Source organism: Sparus aurata, chromosome 20, assembly GCF_900880675.1.
Source record: "Sparus aurata chromosome 20, fSpaAur1.1, whole genome shotgun sequence".
NCBI classification, from domain to species: Eukaryota; Metazoa; Chordata; class Actinopteri; order Spariformes; family Sparidae; genus Sparus; species Sparus aurata.
In genome coordinates, this window is record NC_044206.1 from 22,496,375 (window position 1) to 22,515,089 (window position 18,715).

The following is an 18,715-nucleotide window of genomic DNA, read 5'->3' on the forward strand; positions in this document are numbered from 1 at the left end:
GCTTGGTGATGTTAGATGTCTGTCCGGTCTTCTTCAGAGCTGCATGACTTTTATAAATCAGTGGATGAAGCTCAACTTAAACACATACATGCAGCTCATGTGGTTCAAAGGTTATCTTCCTGATGGAGACATGAATGAATGTGCTGCCTGCATGACTTACCTTCCTCTCTGCCAATTATTACACCGCCCGTCTCATCACCTCCTCCTCCACGTTTATAATATGTAAATGCAGGAAATCCTTTTTTTTTTTTTTTTTTCCTGTGCCTTCGGGCCTCCCCCACACTTTAAAAGATTAAATATTATCTCCGTGGTTACACTGCATCACACTTCCATGATATCCTGAAGTGAGCCTCCAGTGCAGCATCGCCTTTTAAAAGTATGAATGTTTGGCCCGCGACACTAAATCCACCGTTTTACCGATACTTGAGGATTATTTAGGTACAACGCAGTCGAATAAAAGTGTAAATAATTGAGATGCTGTGTGTGTGTGTGTGTGAGAGAGAGAGAGAGGTTACAGTAAAAGGGGAGCATATGGTGGTGATTTTAGCGAGGGCGGATCAGGAGTTATGGCTCCCCGGGGCCCCACTTACATCTATTATTCATGCTTTAGAGGGTCTGATAGCCACTCAACCTATGTTTGGTTACAGGCGGGCTTCTGGGGTCCTTAATTTAGCCCCTTATTTCTGTCCGAGTCCATGTGTTATCCGAGCAGTACAAACACTGGTGCACTGAACAAACAACAACAACGACTGAACAGTTTCTTTGTGTGATTGTGAGCTAAGAGAATGGCTGTACGACACACTGAAATGCATATAAAGATAATTTCTGTACATTCACTCGTAGCTTAGAGTTCAGTGCAGAGGTCGCAACTCTTAATTTAGAATAGTGTAATAATTTGAAGTTAGTGGTACTATTCTGGGAGATACTACATGTGGAACACAGTTGTAATTGTCTCTTCATCTCTCCTGCATTATTAAAATTCCTCCATTCCTTAAAAAGCAACGCCGCTGATTTTACTCTTAGAGTCAGTTTCAGTCTTCAGCCTTTTATTTCCATGCACCTGAACTTATTTCTCGAGGATCTCTGCAGACTTTATGCTTCAGACATGTATAAACACATAACGCGTCATCAACAGAGGGCTTCGTTACTTGCAGTGGCGTACATTTTCTCACCGTCCCGTTGTCTGCAGGTGTGGAGGGGCACCATAGCCAGGATGCGATACCGGCGGATGAGAGCGGCCCTCGTCATCCTGCGGGCCTACAGACGCTACAAGGTCAAGTCCTACATCCGCGAGGTCAACCGGCGCTTCAAGAACGTCCGAGCCATGAAGGACTACGGCCGGCACGTGAAGTGGCCCACGCCGCCCAAAGTCCTGCGCAAGTTCGAGGAGGCTCTCAGAAGCATCTATAACAGGTATCTCCTGAGTAAAACATTCTAGAGAACATTACTTTATGTTTGTGCTCTAGTTGTTTTTTTCCAATCACAAATGTCGAACGTTTGCTGGTTCCAGCTTCTTAATTGTGAGGATTTGCTGCGTTTCTTTGCTGCTTTGTGAGTCTTTCTGTTTCTGGACTGTTTGTTTGGAAAAAAGAAGTCGCCAATCGATAACTTGTGAAAATAATCAGCAGCGAGATTTATATAAAGGTTCTCGCTTTTTCAAGTAGTTTGGGGTCGATTCTCTTTTATTTAACAGTGTAATGTTCAACAGTATATCTTTTATTCACATTAATATAATTCAGGACAGAAGAAGAAATGTTTTAAATTGCTTTCTTTTGAAGAAAATGGGTTTCTTAAATTGGCTGAAGTGGGTTCTGCTGCAGGAGAGAACGTGTGGCCCCGAGTGTAATTTTACATCCAGATGAGTCCGTCTGAAGCAACTTACACATGTTTCCTTCTGCCTCGGGCTCACACTGGGCATTGATTTCCCTTCCTCCATCAAAGACTCATCACTGCCTTTCATCCGCACGTCTGTTTGTTTGCTTTTCTTCTATTTGAAGCCGGGCACAGTGAGAAAATAGCCTTCCTGGAGAATAATGTTGGCTGTCAGGGTGTGTGAGTGAAAGGCCAATAAGTACAGTACAGCTGGGGCTCGCTGCAGCTCCCGTTGACCTCACTTTCAAGAACTTGTGCAACGGCCCCGGCGGAGAAAGTCGATCTTCCTCCGTTTCTTACTGTCCTCTTTGTGTGTGTGTGTGTGTTTACCTCCAGGTGGTGGGCTTGGACGCTGATCAAAGGCCTCTCTCCAGAAGAAGCCCTGCAGGTGAGAGCCAAGGTAGCCAGCCTGGAGGCGCTGAAGGGCCAGAGGGCCGACCTGGGTCTGCAGAGGGCCTGGGAAGGAAACTACCTGGTGAGTATGTGGGACTGCAGTGAGGGCGTAGGTGGAGTCCAGTAATATGAGTCTTTATACGTTGGAACGGAGAAAGTAAACAAAGAAAGATCATCTGTGAGATTTAGTTATGTTTGTTGTCTTTTACTGTCTTCTTTGTCTAAATATAAAGGCTGTTTTTAGTTAAGTATTTCACACAATTCACTTTATTATAATAAATTGTTACATTTACCTAACAAACTATAAACTGCAATAACTCTTTCGTCAACATGTGAGTGATATCTCATTTCTTTTGTTGCCATAATGTTTAAATCGATTTTCTGTACTTTGTAGTCTAAATTTATTGATCTTGGACTGAACAAGATGATGAAAATTAATGTAAAATGTTCCAGGTGGCTCATTTTCAGTCTTAATGTTAAAAGTAGTGAACAAGACAATACTGAGGATCATGACATGTGTTTCTTCGTTAATTAATAGCAGATTTACTGGTTTTAATACAGATTGACTAGCTGGGTGTTATCGACCGGGACTGTGGACTGATTGGTTGGATGCCATTTTATGTTTTAGCCGTCCTCTGAAGGAAAAGTTTGACATTTTGGGAAAAAAACTGCTTGTTCACTTCTCCAGGAAGTCACTGCTCAAGGCTAAGAGACAGTCTGGCACATAACTGTTGATAACAAGGCTAGTTTTCCCCTGTTTCCAGTCTTTGTGCTAAGCTCAGCTAATCAGCAGAGCGGCAGCTAGCAGTCATTTTTTATTTGGTCATTAATCTATCGATTGTTTTCTCTGTTACTCAATTAGTTGTCGGGTCTATAAAACGTCAGAAAATGGTTAAAAACTGTCAATCAATGTTTCCCGGAGACCAACGATGACGTCCTCAAATGTCTCGTTTTGTCCGCAAACCAAAGATATTCCAATTTACTGTCACAGAGGAGGAAAGAAACCCAAAAATGAAAAAGCAATAATCCCAAAATGCTGAACTCTAATGCAATTTAGGAAACGAAAACCGAGCCAATTAACAGTGTGTATAAGCTGATTATATAAACTCGATGAACACCAGCGCTGTCTCTGAATTTCCTGTGTTTCAACAGTTTTTCTCTTGTTTCTTTTGTGGCCGACAGAAGCGAGACAGCCCCGACACGGCTTCATCCTTCACGCTGGTCTCCAGCGAGCTGCAGCGGAAAGACAAATTCATGCGAGTTCTCTTCTCCTGCAACGTGCGAAAGGTTGGAGACTCTTTAGAGCATTTATCCAGCGCTAACCACATGAACACACGACATGATTCTGTCTGCACAAACAAATAAACCCAACTGCTCCTGGTTTACTCCGTCTCCCTGCAGGGGAGTTCACATGTGTGTGTGTGCACTTTAACTTGTGGGGTGACTGATGAGGGGGCTTTGTGTTTCCCAGATCAACCGTTTCCACAAGGCGGAGGACCGCGCTGTGCTCATCACTGACCGCCACCTGTACAAGATGGACCCCCTGAAGCAGTACAAGCCCATGAAGAGCATCCCCCTCTACAACGTATGATACACTCATCCTCTCGCAGCCTCCCGCAGTACAAACACAGATGGCGGCTCATTAGGTGCAGATTTCCAAAAAAGGTTACTGAAAGAAGTCGAGATCTTCTCGGTGCAAATCTATAAAACACCGGATCACGTACGGCTCATAAATATGCATCAGAATTCAGCTTATTTATGCAGAATTGCTTCTGATTCAATCTGACTTACATGTTTCACACCTGAGCGGTTTCAAAATGAAGCGCCATGAATCATATTAGCTCCAGAAATGAGTCTTTTGTTTCTGTGGGTGATAAATCTAACGCGTAGCCTGGTGTGAAATTCCCGTCAACGTATTCATATTTCATTAGGAAAGATGAATTTGAGGGTGCGTGAGGTGAAGGAAGGCAGCTTCTGACAGATTATGTTGCTTTGCACTTGATTAAACTTTTGTAAACAGAAGCGAAATAGACATTTCATCCCATTTTTAAGGATATGTTATAGTTTTGAAAGTGGTTTAACAGATATCATTTTAAATAGGTTTATATTTAGGTTACAATCATCCTATAAAATCCTATAAAAGGCCCCTGATACAAGCTTGACGAGGACAAATGATGAAATAAGTAGACTATTAGACTATTTGTAATCAAAAGTAAATCCATCATCAACTTTATAGATAGTCAGTTGATCATAAAGATCATTTAACAAGCAAAAAACACCAAATAATTGGTGGTTCAAGCACCTCAAAAGTGAGGATTATGTTTTGATTCTGGTCGACAAAACAACTTGAACAAAGAATCATTCGACCAACCAGAAAAATCAAACAGTAACTGATTCATTATTAATGAATATAATCATTAGCGACTGAGGTTTTCTATCAGAAATGTCAGCCTCAAAGTACAGTGAAACATTTACGATATGATCTTCCTGCAGTTCTCCTTCTGTACGTCCTCCTGTATGTGATACAGTATGTGATTAAAAAAAACACGGGGAAGCTGTCAGACAGCGTCTTCCTGCAGCCGTGGCAGAGGTGACAGCATTATCTCTGATTTCCCAGCAGCCTGTTGTTCTGTGGCAACATGTCAATATGCAAAAAAAAAAAAAACCCTTCGGCTCTACAATTGGCTGGCTTTAATTCACATTCACACTGTGATAGGCCCATTAAGGCTGCTACATGCACACAGCACATGAGGCTGTTTCCATGGCAAATGTGTCCTGTGTGTGTTTGTGTGTCGACTCACTTGCATTTAAAGTGGAATTGTTCTCCCTTTTTGTACATTAGACTGGTTATTATTTATTTTTAGTAGAAAGCTTGTTGGTCTCAGAAAAGATATTCAGGCATTTGACGGTGAAACACGCTTATTCTTTTTCACGCTGGACATCGACACCGCTCACGTGAGACTTCCTGGTGTCTCGTCTTCAACGATACCCATGAAAAAGGGAGTTGATCTCACTGCCATGCGGTCAAGTGGTTGTTTGAGGCAGTAGCGACTTTATTTGCAGCAATTTTCTGAAAATATTAAGCCATCATGTGGAAGACAGAGTGGTTGAACCAATCAGAAGCAACAGTTTGAAAAAACAACAATGGCTGCTCTTCAAGAGGTTAGCGTAGCTGCTATAGCATCAGTTATATCAGAACTGACTGGATCCGCTGATGGAAGCGTTCTGCTAAACACACGGTTGTTTCGTTCATTTAGCCGTCAAGTATTATCCTATTTTAATTATTTTCTAGTAGCACATTCATCCTGATGGTACAGTGTAAAAAAAGTCTCTTTTCGTGGAGGAAAGCGAGACGGCATGAAGCAGTTTTTCAATAGTCACATCTTATTGTTACTTTATGTTCAGACATCCACGAGTGATCATCGGAGGCAGTCAGAAACAGTCATACGGTCGAAAGTGGAAAAAAATTCAAGGCAACCAGCTGCATCCAGAAAATTATTACATAACATGTCTATGAAAATAATACATAACATTTTCCTTGAGAGGACAGTCTTCAAAGAAAGCAATTCGACCTCCTGCAGAGGGAGGACGATGCCAGAAAGCAGACCAGGGGCTCAGTTTCTCTGCTTATTTTACTCCAGGTGTTTCTATTTTACGGTTTTCGATTAATAACATAAACAAAACACAACACTTCTGCATAAACGTTGCTTCAAACGGTAGTTGAGAAAGTCTGAGAAGTGAAACAGGTATTCAGTCGTGAATAAAGAACATGGATACTATATCCCAGTATCCAAAAAATGTCAAACTGCAGCTAAGAAATTGTTGAAGTGAAACCGAGCCAAGATGGGGTCAAAATAGCAGCATTAGGGACAAGATGAGATAACAACAACTAATCACACCAATCAAATCTTCACACCCCGACAGCTTGGAAGAGGTGAGTCAGAAAAATCAACTTTAAATTTCCTGACGAGTCTTCCTTTAAACAAACTTTTCCTGACATTTCTGATTCATCCATCTTCTCCAGCGATGCTCCGATATGACAGATACTGCTTACGCAGGTTATCCGCGCCGTCGCTGACCCTGGAGGTGAGGCAGAAATGAGACAGGAAGTGAAGGTGTAATGCATTAATCTCTGCAGCTGTATATACGCCCCCGTCGTCTGGTGGAATGAGCGAGATACGAGGCCGGCGCGGCGGTGACAACTGTGACAAGACGCCCCAGCGTTTCAATCTGACGAAGTGACGGGGGGCGGGGGGGGAATTAGTGAGATTTGAGACGGACACCCGGAAAGCGCCGTATCGCTGCATCTGGGAGTGAAATGAGGAGATGGAGCTGAGACAGATGGTGGCAGAGCGAGAGCAGCGTGAGTTAAGGAGATTTTTAGTTATTGTTCATTCAGAGTGTGTAGCGGGTTGCGCACGCACACACACACACACACAGATACACACTGAGTTTGATAGATGAGGCTCCGTCCCGTCCACTCTTGGCAGCTTTCACACCTCGACTCTGACACAACAAGAGTGAAGTGCAAACCTTCAGCTCCTCGTACACATTACAACCAGAGATCTGGTCGAGGGTGGAGGCATCTCCAGCTGCTTTAATCCCCCTTTTTAACCACGAAACAACATTTTTGTGTCAGTTTCTTTACAGTCGGGAATCTGTTGCTTCTAAACGATCATCAAATCCCATGAAATGACCGAAACGAACGATGAATATACTCATATATCCCAAGGCTGACGTAGCTTCTTCCTCTGTGCAGTCGAGCGCCATCGTTGCCCCTTAAATCATTTAAAAACACACCACCGCGGTTTGATTTGGCTCAATTAGACGTCATAAATCATAAATATGGTGTTAATACTCACCAGAAACCCCCCCAAAATCTCTGAGTCCGCACTTGAAATTAGTCGCTAGCAACACATTTGTAAAGATTTGCATCTTAAGTAGGAACTAAGTGGCTTTCAGGCTGAGTGTCACAAGAAGGACGTGGTGTTAGTATTAAAGGATCGGCTCCCATTCACTCAGATTTGTCTTAATTCATTCAGTTGAATTCAAAACCAACAAGGAGTTAGCTTTTCTCAATTATTCCTGTCTCTGCCTCGCACTGTTAATATGTATCCGCTGATAATTGCTTTTAAATTGGACATGAGCATCGGCCTGAAGCAAACATTTCAGCCTGAGAAGAAATATGACAGGCCGATAACATGAAGCTGCAATTCTCTGCACTCGACTCCAAGAGCGGGCGTGATAATATATTAATCTCGTCGCAGGAGAGACTTGATGTTATCTGTAATTTAAAGGTGGAAAAACAGAAGTGCCTTTGTGGCAATCAGCCAGAATGTGTTGGAAAATCTCAAGATATTTTGCATCCTGCTTGTGTATAAAACTCATCCGCGAGCTGAAGACGCAACTCACACACATATTGTTAAGTATTATTGTTTCTGGTCACCTTTTTTTGTTCACCATAAGAGAAATAAGAGCTATGACCAGCCTAAGGTGCAGAAAGTGGTGTTAAAAGATCAGAAATGGTGAATTGAGACACATAATGATATGTTCTCGCTCATAAACATGGCCGTTAGAGAAGTTCATTCATCTTTTCAGCCACCTCCACACTACTGATTATAACCGCTGCCCTTCTGTGTCCGTGACACCGGTCCTTCTGCAACACTGTAAATGTCAAACTGAGTGGGAGAGTGAAAAGATGCAAAGAAAGGCGGCTGAGAAGAAGAGTAGAGAGACGGGTGAGGAGGCAGAGATAGAGATGTTCTGTAGTCTCGGAGTTGCGGCGGCGTGACGCGAGGCGATCGATCGGTGGGGGGGGGAGGTCAAACAGAGGGGAGAGCAGTTAGCTCATTGTTGATTAGCACTGATAGGCTAACAGCGTAGCATCCCCCCCTTTGGCTGCCCTACACGATGTATTTACTGCTGCTCTTGCGGGGCAGCTAAAGGTGGACCGGCCCGGGCTGACGGATGGCTGGCGCTCCAGCAGAGGAGCCAACGACTGTCCGCCACAAGATTTACACACCAATTAATGCCAGTGCAGCAAAAGCGAAATCATCACGCCGCATCTCTCGTTACATAAAAAAACAAATACGGCGAAACATCCATTCTGCATCAGTGACTCATCCTCGCCATCTTCTTCTTCCCTATTCACATTTTCCTTCTTTTTTTTTTTTCTTCTCCTCCCCTCCTCCCTCTCTCCCCTCCCTCCTCTCGCTGCCGCCGCCGCTTCTCTCTCCTCCCCGTTGTTGTCATGCCAACTTCCCAGGAGACAGTGTTGTCATGGATACCGAGCGGCAGGGCAGATCAGCTGATGTCTGGTGTCGTTCAGGCATGTGCACAAATCGCCCCTCCTGTATGTGCGCCCTGCTCCCAGCGAGGCTTGTTTTTGATCCCTCGCGGCGCTCGTCTTCCTCGCGTTCTCTCTCGCCTTTCTCTTTCGTCCGCCCGTTGATCCCTCCTCTTCGGTCGGTTAGTTCTCAACCTTCCACCACACCACGGCTGCAGTGTGATCATATAGATTTAAAGAAAAATGGGGCAATAATGTTTAACAAAAGAGACGTCTGCTGGCTGTAAGGAACTCTTAAATTATGCAGGTGTGCCTGCATCGTATACAAGATCAGGTTAGAAGTTGATGAAGCGCAAATGGTAATAATAGCTTCACACACCGCGGGGGGCAACTTGACTGTTTTTTTGCCCCGTAAACATCCCCGTCTGTGCCCTCGCAGCCTCACAACATGAATGGCTGCAAAGCTTAGTTCATCATATTATAACCACTTAATCACAGAGGCCCCACCCTGCGCGCTCCCTGTTTTCTTTTTTTTTTTTTTTACTTCTATATTTACAGGACTGCTGTGAGACGTGTTGCATAACCAGCAAAGTTATTCTCATGAGAGAATGCACTGGGATAACCTGCTGTTCAAAATGATGTCCTCATGACAACGGCAGAGCAGAAGTGGATCAAACCGGAGAGCACTTGATACAAAAAAAAACCACAAAAAAAACTATAGTGCTCCTGCCTGTACAGGAGTTTGATTCACGAGTGCTTTTACCAAAAAGGACTCGCTGGTGTTTCTGTTTCGGAGCGAGGCATCAGAAAAGAAGTTGACCTTCGCAGTTTGAGCCGCTCTCCTGGGAGAAATAGCAACAAACAGTCCTGGAGTCAAGCGGTGTGATTTAAGAATAAACATAGCGGCGATGCGAGGAGAGGAAAAGCACACGGCGTTTACGTAAGGCTGGAGCACACGGACGAATCAAAAAAGGGCGTTTGGGGTCGAGACTGGACGCTCAATCTGTAAAATGATGATGTAATCATTAGGGCTGCACCAAACTTCTTCTTTTTTTAACATTCAAAGCTTTTATTGAGGTTCTTTTTCACAAGAAGCTTTGAATGTCTGTGTCTTTCATCATATTTTATGATGTCATGACTCCTTTAATAAGGTCCTCAAATTGAATAAAGGGTTTCATCAGATTAAAATGAGTTGATGAGCCTCCGTTTGTGCGCAGCGAAACCGCAGAGCGAAACCGCTTTCTGACCGCAGTGAGAATGTTGTTTTGGAATAAATATGGATTCATGCGGAATATTTCATCAGATATAAAAGTATTTAATCTTTCTTTTCTCAGTTAATTTGGATTTTTTGGAGTTGTTGGAAATGTTTGCATAGGATTGTTTCCAACTCGTGTGGAGTGAAAAACAATCCTACGCAGCTTCAACTGGAATGAAATGATGATGATATTAGCCTAGTCTTTGCCTGCAACTGTGCTAAAACACCAGGTTTAAACATTGATTGTTGATTTGGAATGGAAATGTTCAGGTTAAAAAATGAAGCTTTGAAGCCACGAGCCATATTGGCGTAGTTTGCTCATCGGTGAGGTTAAGTTAAGTTTAGAAAACAGAAGTAAGAAGATACTAAATGATGTAATCTGCTGAATGTTGATCCCGATCTAAAATCCTCAGATCGCCTACTCAGCTACAACTCACTGATTATCTTCTCACACATCAGATCTATCACGAGCTGTCATGAAAAGCGGGAAAAATGGCCATCAAAATGTCCCGGAGCTTACTGTGATGTCTCCGAAATCGCTTGTTGCCGGTCTAGAACCCAAAGACATTCACGTCACTCTCACATAAAATAAAGATCGAAGAGCTTCAGCTAGCTGATTGTTGCATTTCATCAGGCATTCACTGCACAATCCTCAAAATGGATATCTTGACATTTGTATTCAGTTTTTTATCCAAGAATTTATTCGATCCGTCTCGCCGAGTGTCACAATGAGCCGGATCATCATGAACTACACAATTTAACGCGTATAAGTTGGATTGCTTTATTGAAAATGTATCATCAGCGTATCGTTTCGTCGGGAAGCGTTTGGGTCGACTAGACAAACACTGGAACAGATGGCTGCGCAGATAAATGCCTCTACTCGGGGTAAATCAAGACAAAAAAAAATTAGACAAGGAAGCGAATCAGAATGTATCATTAGCCAGCTCATTAGAACACCGACTGTCGTTCCAATCAATTAAGCCTTTAATATAAATGTAAATGTAATCGGCTCCATGTAATTAACTGCGGGTGTCATTGCTGAGACAGAGAGGCACGGCTTTAGGCCCTAATTCACGCTGATTATGTGAAGTGTTTGTTTCTGGAGCCATGTCGGAGCTAAATAAGCTAGCTGGTGGTTTTTTAGCCGCCGGTGGCGACCCGTCCCTCCTCCTGATGGAGAATCTGTCCAAGCATTGCAGTCTGCTGCGTGGATATTAACGCTACCTGACTGGCTGCCCCGTGGCTGTGTCTCCTCAACACGCCTCCGTTCAGCTTGGAAAAAGACAAATTAAGAGGGAAATAAATGTCTAGAAAAACCTAAAAGAGGGAGCAACAAAGAAGACAGAGGAAAGCGCGGCTAAAAGGAGGAGAGATAAGAGTAGAAAGAGGATAAAGGAGAAAGAAACGGGGAGGTAATGAGCTCCTTTTCCCCCTGAGCTGTGTTTACCTGTGAAGATATCGGTTTCTTCCCGTTGTTGTCTGCACTGAAGACCTGTAAAGCTAAACAACCCGACCGCAAAAGCCGGGATTCCCCCTTTTAGCCGTGCTGCTCTGCTCTGTTTCGGTCGTTCGGGGGGCTCTGAGTGGGAAAGAATTCGATTGGGCCTTTGGGGGACGCCGATCAATAAATCTTTACTGCAAGTGCTGATTTAAGCCTTGAGTGGGAGAGATCCCATGAACCAACAGACACCAGATACCGGCCTGTTTTTACACAAAAAAGCTCTAAAAACTGCTATATTTTTCTTTTGTTTTGGGATTTTTAGATTGTTCCCCACCCGGTCCGCCCGTGCCATCAATCAATCAATAACTAATTTATCTCAAAACAGAGAACGCAACGGGGATTTTCTCAAAGCATGAATTAAAACCTCATTAAATACGTTTACAGTTTTTCTGATTAAACATACGTTACAACCGTGACTGTAGATAAAGTGCGTTAGAGTCGGACAGATTAAAGCGTGACCAGGAATCATCGGCTGATAACGTGTGTTAATGTTTATAATCTATATGAGAATATCAGATGATCCTAAAAATAAAACCGTCACTAATAAGATAATGGTGACGGTCGCGCTCCACTGGAATTAATACAAAAGAAACCAAACATTAGATATTTCAACTCGTGTATTTAATCATGAAAAATAAGGAGAGTACTCAGATGTTGTGTAGAGGTGATGAAGTGATTCTCAGTTTGTGTTTTCCAAACACGCGTTGAGATGACGGAGTGACCTGTGTGTTCAGTGATAAGTGTCTAAACTAGTTGGAGGCGCTCTGAGAACCGAGCAGGTGATTTTGTGTTTGGCATTTTAAAAAAAACAACGATCTGTTTTTCTAACGATCATTTGGGTTTCTGGCATATGTGATGATTTAATTAACCGTCCACAGTCGTCTCTCCTGCTCTAATGCGGTCAGTGTTTGATATTATTAGAGCAGTATTTTACATGTTGTGGCAGAAACTGTAGACTAGACTTTGCTGCAGAATAAAGAAAACGAGAACAGAGAAATATCGTCCACATCTTCCTCCAAATGTTCTCCTTACTTTCCATTCACAGAAGTACTGCACAAAGCGCTTCTCCCTTTTTTCTCTGCACATCAAACGCCGACTAATCTAGCAGTTATTTGGCCTCGAGGCTTAAATCGTGTTTAATCCATACATTGTCTGTCTGGCTTTCCACCAGTGTGACAGTGAGACGGCACACAGAAACACCAGGACGCAGAAAACTGAGGCAGCTAAATACTCATCACTGTGTCAAAATGTCCTCATTAGCATTAGCCTATTAGCAGATCAGATAGTTAAAGTATTTGTGGCCGCAACACGAGCGCAAGCACTTTGTCCATTAAGCTACACGGAAGCATTTTTCAACGGTTCACTGCATTAGATGTCCTCATTACTGAGAACAACATAACAGAAGCAGTGTCTTTGTCTTTCCCCGCTACAGCAGAGGATGTGCTGAGTAAGCGAACCCCAGGTCTCCTCTCTTTACTTCCTGTGGAAGTTAAACATGATGAATTGTCGACCCCGGTGAATTCTCGTCCTCCGGGATGCCCCAGCTCAGATCCTCTGATATGCCTCTGCGTCTGTATCAGCTGTATTTGTGTTTATCTACCGTACAGATGGTTACGTGATGCGTTTCTCCTCCCTTTTCACATGTTTGCGTTTGACTGTGTACATGTTTGTCTGTGTTTAATCGTGCCCTCTCTTTCTCTCGCTCTCTTCCTGGCGCCGTCCCAGGTGACTGGAGTGAGCGTGTCCCCCGGGAAGGACCAGCTGGTTGTGTTCCACACCAAGGACAGCAGGGACCTCGTGGTGTGCCTGCAGGGCATGGTGCCTGCCAATGAGAGCCGCATCGGGGAGCTGGTTGGCACCTTACTCAGCCACTTCAAGAGGTGAGTGACGGGGGGGGAGGCAGGGGGGGCAACAAGTGGTGGTAGAGGCTGAATTTGTCCACCTGGTTACACAAGATAATCCACAGAGCGTGTCGTGATTAGTTTTTCCGTATCACTGCGCAGGAGGATGCACCTACTCATGGACGAGATTCTCGACCTTGTGACAGTTTAGGATGTAAACGTCAACGCGATCCTCCTGCGCTTAGTTAGCTTGGAAAACTAGCCTCTTGTCCATGAGTCGATGCATGCCTCCTTCTGCACGGTGATACCAGGAGAAAATAGTTCCTGCAGTCGACTCTTTATTTGTCCGGCCACTTAGTCTGGCTATGATGCTGCATGCAATAGGGCTGGGTATCACCAGGTACCTCGCGATACGATACTATCACGATATTTTGCCCACGATAACGATAATATCACGATACAGGGATTCCGCGATAAATGATATATTGCAAGGAATTTCATCCACGATACATCACGATATCTGTGTCACTGAAGAAATTCAGAATTTATTGACTGCACTGAATCCATTTCACAGGAATTACAAAACATTGTCAATCAATTTCACATGAATGACAGCCAAGTAAACAAAGAGTATATTGCACAGTGTCTCTTCTTAACACACACACTGACTACAAATATCATTAAATATCTATATGTGTGGGTTTCAGAGCTACTTAAACAATTTTTTAAAATTTTATTTGGTTGTCCTTTGAAGAGGGGTGGTGGTGGGCCAAAATAAAATTTTTATTTTTTATTTATTTATTTATTTTTTTACATTTTTAAATATCGATATTTGGCACCAGTGTAGCGATAATGTACCTCAAGACGAAATATCGCGATATATCGTAGTATCGATATTTTGGCACACCCCTAGTATGCAATCCTATCACATAAATGCATCTTTGCCTCCAGAATGTAGATGAATGGAAGTAAAAAATGAGCAGAAAATGGAAATACTCAAGTAAAATACAGTATAAATACTTCAAACTGTACTTGAGTAAACGGGCAACATCTCCAAAACTCTGCGGCTCACTCCAAAACAATCTGGATGGATAAACAGGTGAGAGGAAACATGAGATTGTTTATTGGGGGATGAACTGACCTCTGCTTGAGGTGAGCGCAGAGGCCACAGCATTCTTTTCATTGTTATAAAGGTAAAATACTGTTGTTGAATTTCAAAAACATCGTATCAAATCCAGTAGCATCCGTCCAGATGTACGGCATTGACCGGCGTGACCTGTGGCAAGGGGGGGGGATTACAGGACCACAGCTGTCCTAACGTGAACCTTAATGTTCAGTTAAACAAAGCCCTCTTCAGGACATAACACTGTGAAGGCCGGCATTCATTTAGTTTTTCAGCCGCAGAGGCAGAGAAACAGATACGGAGTCAATGAAATCCTTGAGGTTCACATCAGGACCATCTCCTTTATACCTTCTATAACGTTGAGTCGTGACGAATAACCACAGATATCAACCTATTCAAGTCATTCAGGTGCACGTTTCTAATACATGTACTTACGGACTTTGTTTAAGAAACTGGGCGATCAGAACATTTCGCGCAGAATATCCTCTTTTGTTCCGTTGTTGGTACAAGGTAAAACTTGTGGAGAGGGTAATAAAACGGGAGCAGGAGGTTGAATCTCTGTCTCGTCCTCGAGCTGAGTTTATTTACTTCATTCCGTTCACATGAGGTGACTCCAGCTGCATTAGGTCTGCTTGTCTTTCTCTCTTAGCATCAGGAAAATCAAGCACCCGCTCGCTTCCTCTCACACCAAACTGACCTCAGATCGTCCTCACTTGTACCTTTCATTGTGTGGTCGCTTGAATCAAAGGGTTGTCTCTTATGTAACGAATCAAGACGCTGTCACATGCTATTAATTGTGTTACGGTAACTGTTTCCTTATCACGAGCAGCTCCCGAAAGGTTATGCTACACATTAGCAGGGAAACCATTTGACTCCTCGTGTCTCAGTCACCCCAGAACAATTGTAAACAAAGCCGCTCCAGCAACAAGTGAATGCGAATAAAGTGATTTCATTCATCCACCCGCTCCACTTTCATCAGGAGAAGACGACTGTCGCACGGAAAAATAAATGAGGAAAAAAAAGCACAGAATGCGATTGAAAGACCAGAAAAGCTGAAGTACTTCAAGTCCTGTATGAGTCCTTCAGGGTCATGATGGTTTATACCTGTATTTGTTGATTTCTTTTGTATTTCTACTGCTTCATTTCACTGCACATGGAGAAAGTTTTTGTACTGACTGGACCTTTTGTTCCCACTTAAACCCACTGCGCTTTATTTGCTCTTTGAATTGGATTTGTAATTAAATCAGGCTGTTCTGCTGTAAACGTTGTTGGCCTTTCTGTCGCTGGTTTGTACTGTGGTTATTAACTAGTTTTATTTAGACCTTCTGACCGGGCCGCTATGTTCTCTGACAAATATGCTGGTGTCTGAGGAAATTCTCAGCAGTTCGTCTCGACTTGTTGTTATTCGTTGGATCTGTCGTCGTTAACGGGCTTTAGAGTCTGCAGACATGCCAGCAGTCTCTAGTCTCAGTTAGCTAAATGCAAACATGCTAATGCTGATGTTTGTGCAGGTGAAGCTGGTGAGAATGTAAACGGTTTTGTGCGTTCTTTCTAATGGCAAGCAGGGTGCGACTCCACTGGTTGCAAAGAGAAGTCAGCCTGGACGTGAAGCTTATGAAAAAATGACCCAACTTCTCATTTGATTTATTACCCCAGTAAACAGATTACTGATGAGTTTATGGTCTCGATCTCTAGTTTCAAGTCATCTTTAACACAGCTTGACGTTCATTTTGTAAATTATGGTCCCAATGAGAGTGATATAGATGATAAAGGCAGGGTGTGCTTTAGGGTGTGGCTGCCTTGTGATTGATGAGATGCTAACACGGCGTGTCGTGGTTTTCAGTCAGAGTATTGCTCCTAATTCCACCCTCTTGTCCAAATGTGGTCACTTGTGGCTCCAGAAAACCAAGATGGCGACGGCTGTGGTGCCAAACTCTTCAAACCAAACATTTTAATGCAGAAATACACATTAATGATATCTTTGAATAATGTGATTTCATGGAGCACAGTCACGTCTGGCCCCTAAAGTACCAAGATGGCGACTGATGTAATGTTAAACTATTGGGCTCAACACGGTCGTCCACAAACCAGACGGGGGATTTTGTGTTTTTGGGTCGTTACAAATTGAACAAATCAAAATGTTGACCTGATGGTAGCACGAGAAGCAAAGTCAAAGTCAGTGGATGCAAAAAGTCTTCAGGATTTAATATCTGGTAATCATGACCAAAATTGAATAGCAATTCATTGGTTGACCAAAAGACCATCCAAAGCTACGCTGCTAACATGGCTAAAAAAAAAGATCTATATGAGAGACGGACAGGTTCAGTCTTGTTCCTCGACAGCTCGATCCATCTTTGCCAAATTTTGGATTTTCTGGCTCCAGGAACAATCACACATCAGAGCCCAAATCCAAGGTGACATGACAGCTGCTACGTCCAAGTTTGTTGTCCATGATTACCTTCAGCCAAATAGGTTATGATTTTTTTGATTGGTTGGTTTATCAGCAGGATTACCCAAAAACTACTGAACGGATTTCCACGAAACAATGATGGAGGTTGAGCCCAGAATACAACCCCGTTAACTTTAGGTTCAAATCCAGGAATTTATTTTCCAGCTTTCTTTAACGTCGCACAATTTTTGTTAATTTCGGGACGCAATGGATCGTGATGAGAGAAACGAGGCGTATTTAGGTGGCTGGTGTCTGTGAGTGTGTGTAAAAGAGAATTTCATCAACACATTTAAAGACTTGTTTTTTAAGTAAACTCATTAATTGATCTGTGGAAAAATTTCCACCAAAGCATCTTTTCCGATCGATGAGCTAAAAGCAGAGGGTGATTTGTGTTAATGTTTGACCATTTCCGACGATCTGATGGCTCTAAAACCTCCGCTGCTGTGTTTGTTTTTGTTTTTTACATCACTGACGTCGCTCATCTCACTGATTATTGAATTGACTCCTCCGCAACGGTCTGGCACACGTATTGATTTTTGTATTCATGTTTGTCTCTCATTGTGTGTCTGTGTGTGTGAGAGAGAGAGACAGCATGTGTGCGTGCAGACAGATGTTTGTGAATCTGCTTATCTCTGTGTGTGTGTGTAGGGGATGTGTGTGTTGGCTCAGTCGTTTTCTATTCTGTGATGGTATCTCGCTCCACGGCGCAGCTCGTTTTCTCTGTAGGTGTCGCGGCTGAGCAAAGGCCTCCGCCGGGCCTCGCGGAATGGCCCTCCGTGTGCTCGGCATGCCGACTCATCCATCACTGCGGAAACACCGACAGAACAAAGGGGCACGCCGGCATGCGCAAAATACGCGTGTGTTCGCTTTCCTCCGGCTGCATTACCGTGCATGCGTGTCTCAGAGATCCCTGCACGCGACGGCTGTGCATCGCCGGCGCATGATCCACCGCTGCAGCTCCCCGCAGACGTGGCTTTAACCTTTATCTCTCCTTCAACATGCTGCACAGTGCACAATATGCACAATGGCGAGCAGGGAGAAGGGCAGCTTACAGCAGCAACAGAGCATCACTTTATCCCCCTCGAAATGACAGCGAGGCCAAAGCAGAATGACACACCGCTGGGAGTGAACCCCCCCTCTCCTCCCCGCCACAGCTCGCGTCAGGATGCTCGAGTTTTCACGAGCCGCGGTTTTGCTTTTTGACAGTTTTCTAAATCTGCTCGGCGTTAATCTGTTTTTCTTTCATGTTATTCTGAATGTTTTGATATTTTTGAAGGACCGGAGTGTTTTTTTTTCTTCTTCTTCTTCTTCAAGGCTGACTTATTTTTGTTTTTTTATTTTATTTTTTCTTATAAAGAGCAGACTTATCAATACCGCACCGAGTCGTCTCAAGCCGAAAGTGATTCAGAGATTTTTTCCGCAGCGCATCCATAAGAAGATAACCCTCTTATCGGCCATGACGCACCAGTTGTCTCGAGAAATTCAGAAATACTTCATTCTTATTTTGCATAAAAGGGAAGGGAGGGGGGATTAGATTCCCATGCCTCCTCCCTCCCTCCCTCCCTCCCTCCCTCCCTCCATCCTCCCCCCCTCCCTCTTTCATGCCTTTTTCCGTCTTCCTATTTTTGACTATATCCTCTTTGTACTGATGAACCCCTTGCGGCCCCCCCCCCCCTCCGCTTCCTCATCTCTCTCCTCCAAATCTCCCCTCCCGTCTTCTCCCCCGGCTCCCCCCGTCTTCATTTCTGGAGAGGAGGCAATGAAATATTTAAGACTGTGCTGCTGTTGAGGCCTATATTTAGATGCGACAGAGCCACCCCCTTTCCTCTCCGTCTCCCTCTCCCTCTCTCTCTCTCTCTCTGTGTGTGTGTGTGTGTGTGTGTGTGTGTGTGTGTGTGTGTGTGTGTGTGTGTGTGTGTGTGTGTGTGTGTGTGTGTGTGTGTGTGTGTGTTTGACATGCACGACTGCAGTACTCCCACCGTCCACCGGCAGGAC

The 18,715-nt window shown here is 43.8% G+C and overlaps 1 protein-coding gene across 1 annotated transcript in view; it reads left to right on the forward strand.

Moving 5' to 3' along the window:
- Window positions 1–18,715, forward strand: part of myo1d (myosin 1D) — a 109,368-nt gene that overhangs the window by 63,700 nt on the left and 26,953 nt on the right. Inside the window, exons 17-21 of the mRNA XM_030400612.1 lie at window positions 1,190–1,413; window positions 2,209–2,347; window positions 3,448–3,552; window positions 3,737–3,850; window positions 13,033–13,187. Of these exons, the coding sequence (XP_030256472.1) occupies window positions 1,190–1,413; window positions 2,209–2,347; window positions 3,448–3,552; window positions 3,737–3,850; window positions 13,033–13,187 (737 nt within the window). The remainder of the gene's footprint in view (window positions 1–1,189; window positions 1,414–2,208; window positions 2,348–3,447; window positions 3,553–3,736; window positions 3,851–13,032; window positions 13,188–18,715) is intronic.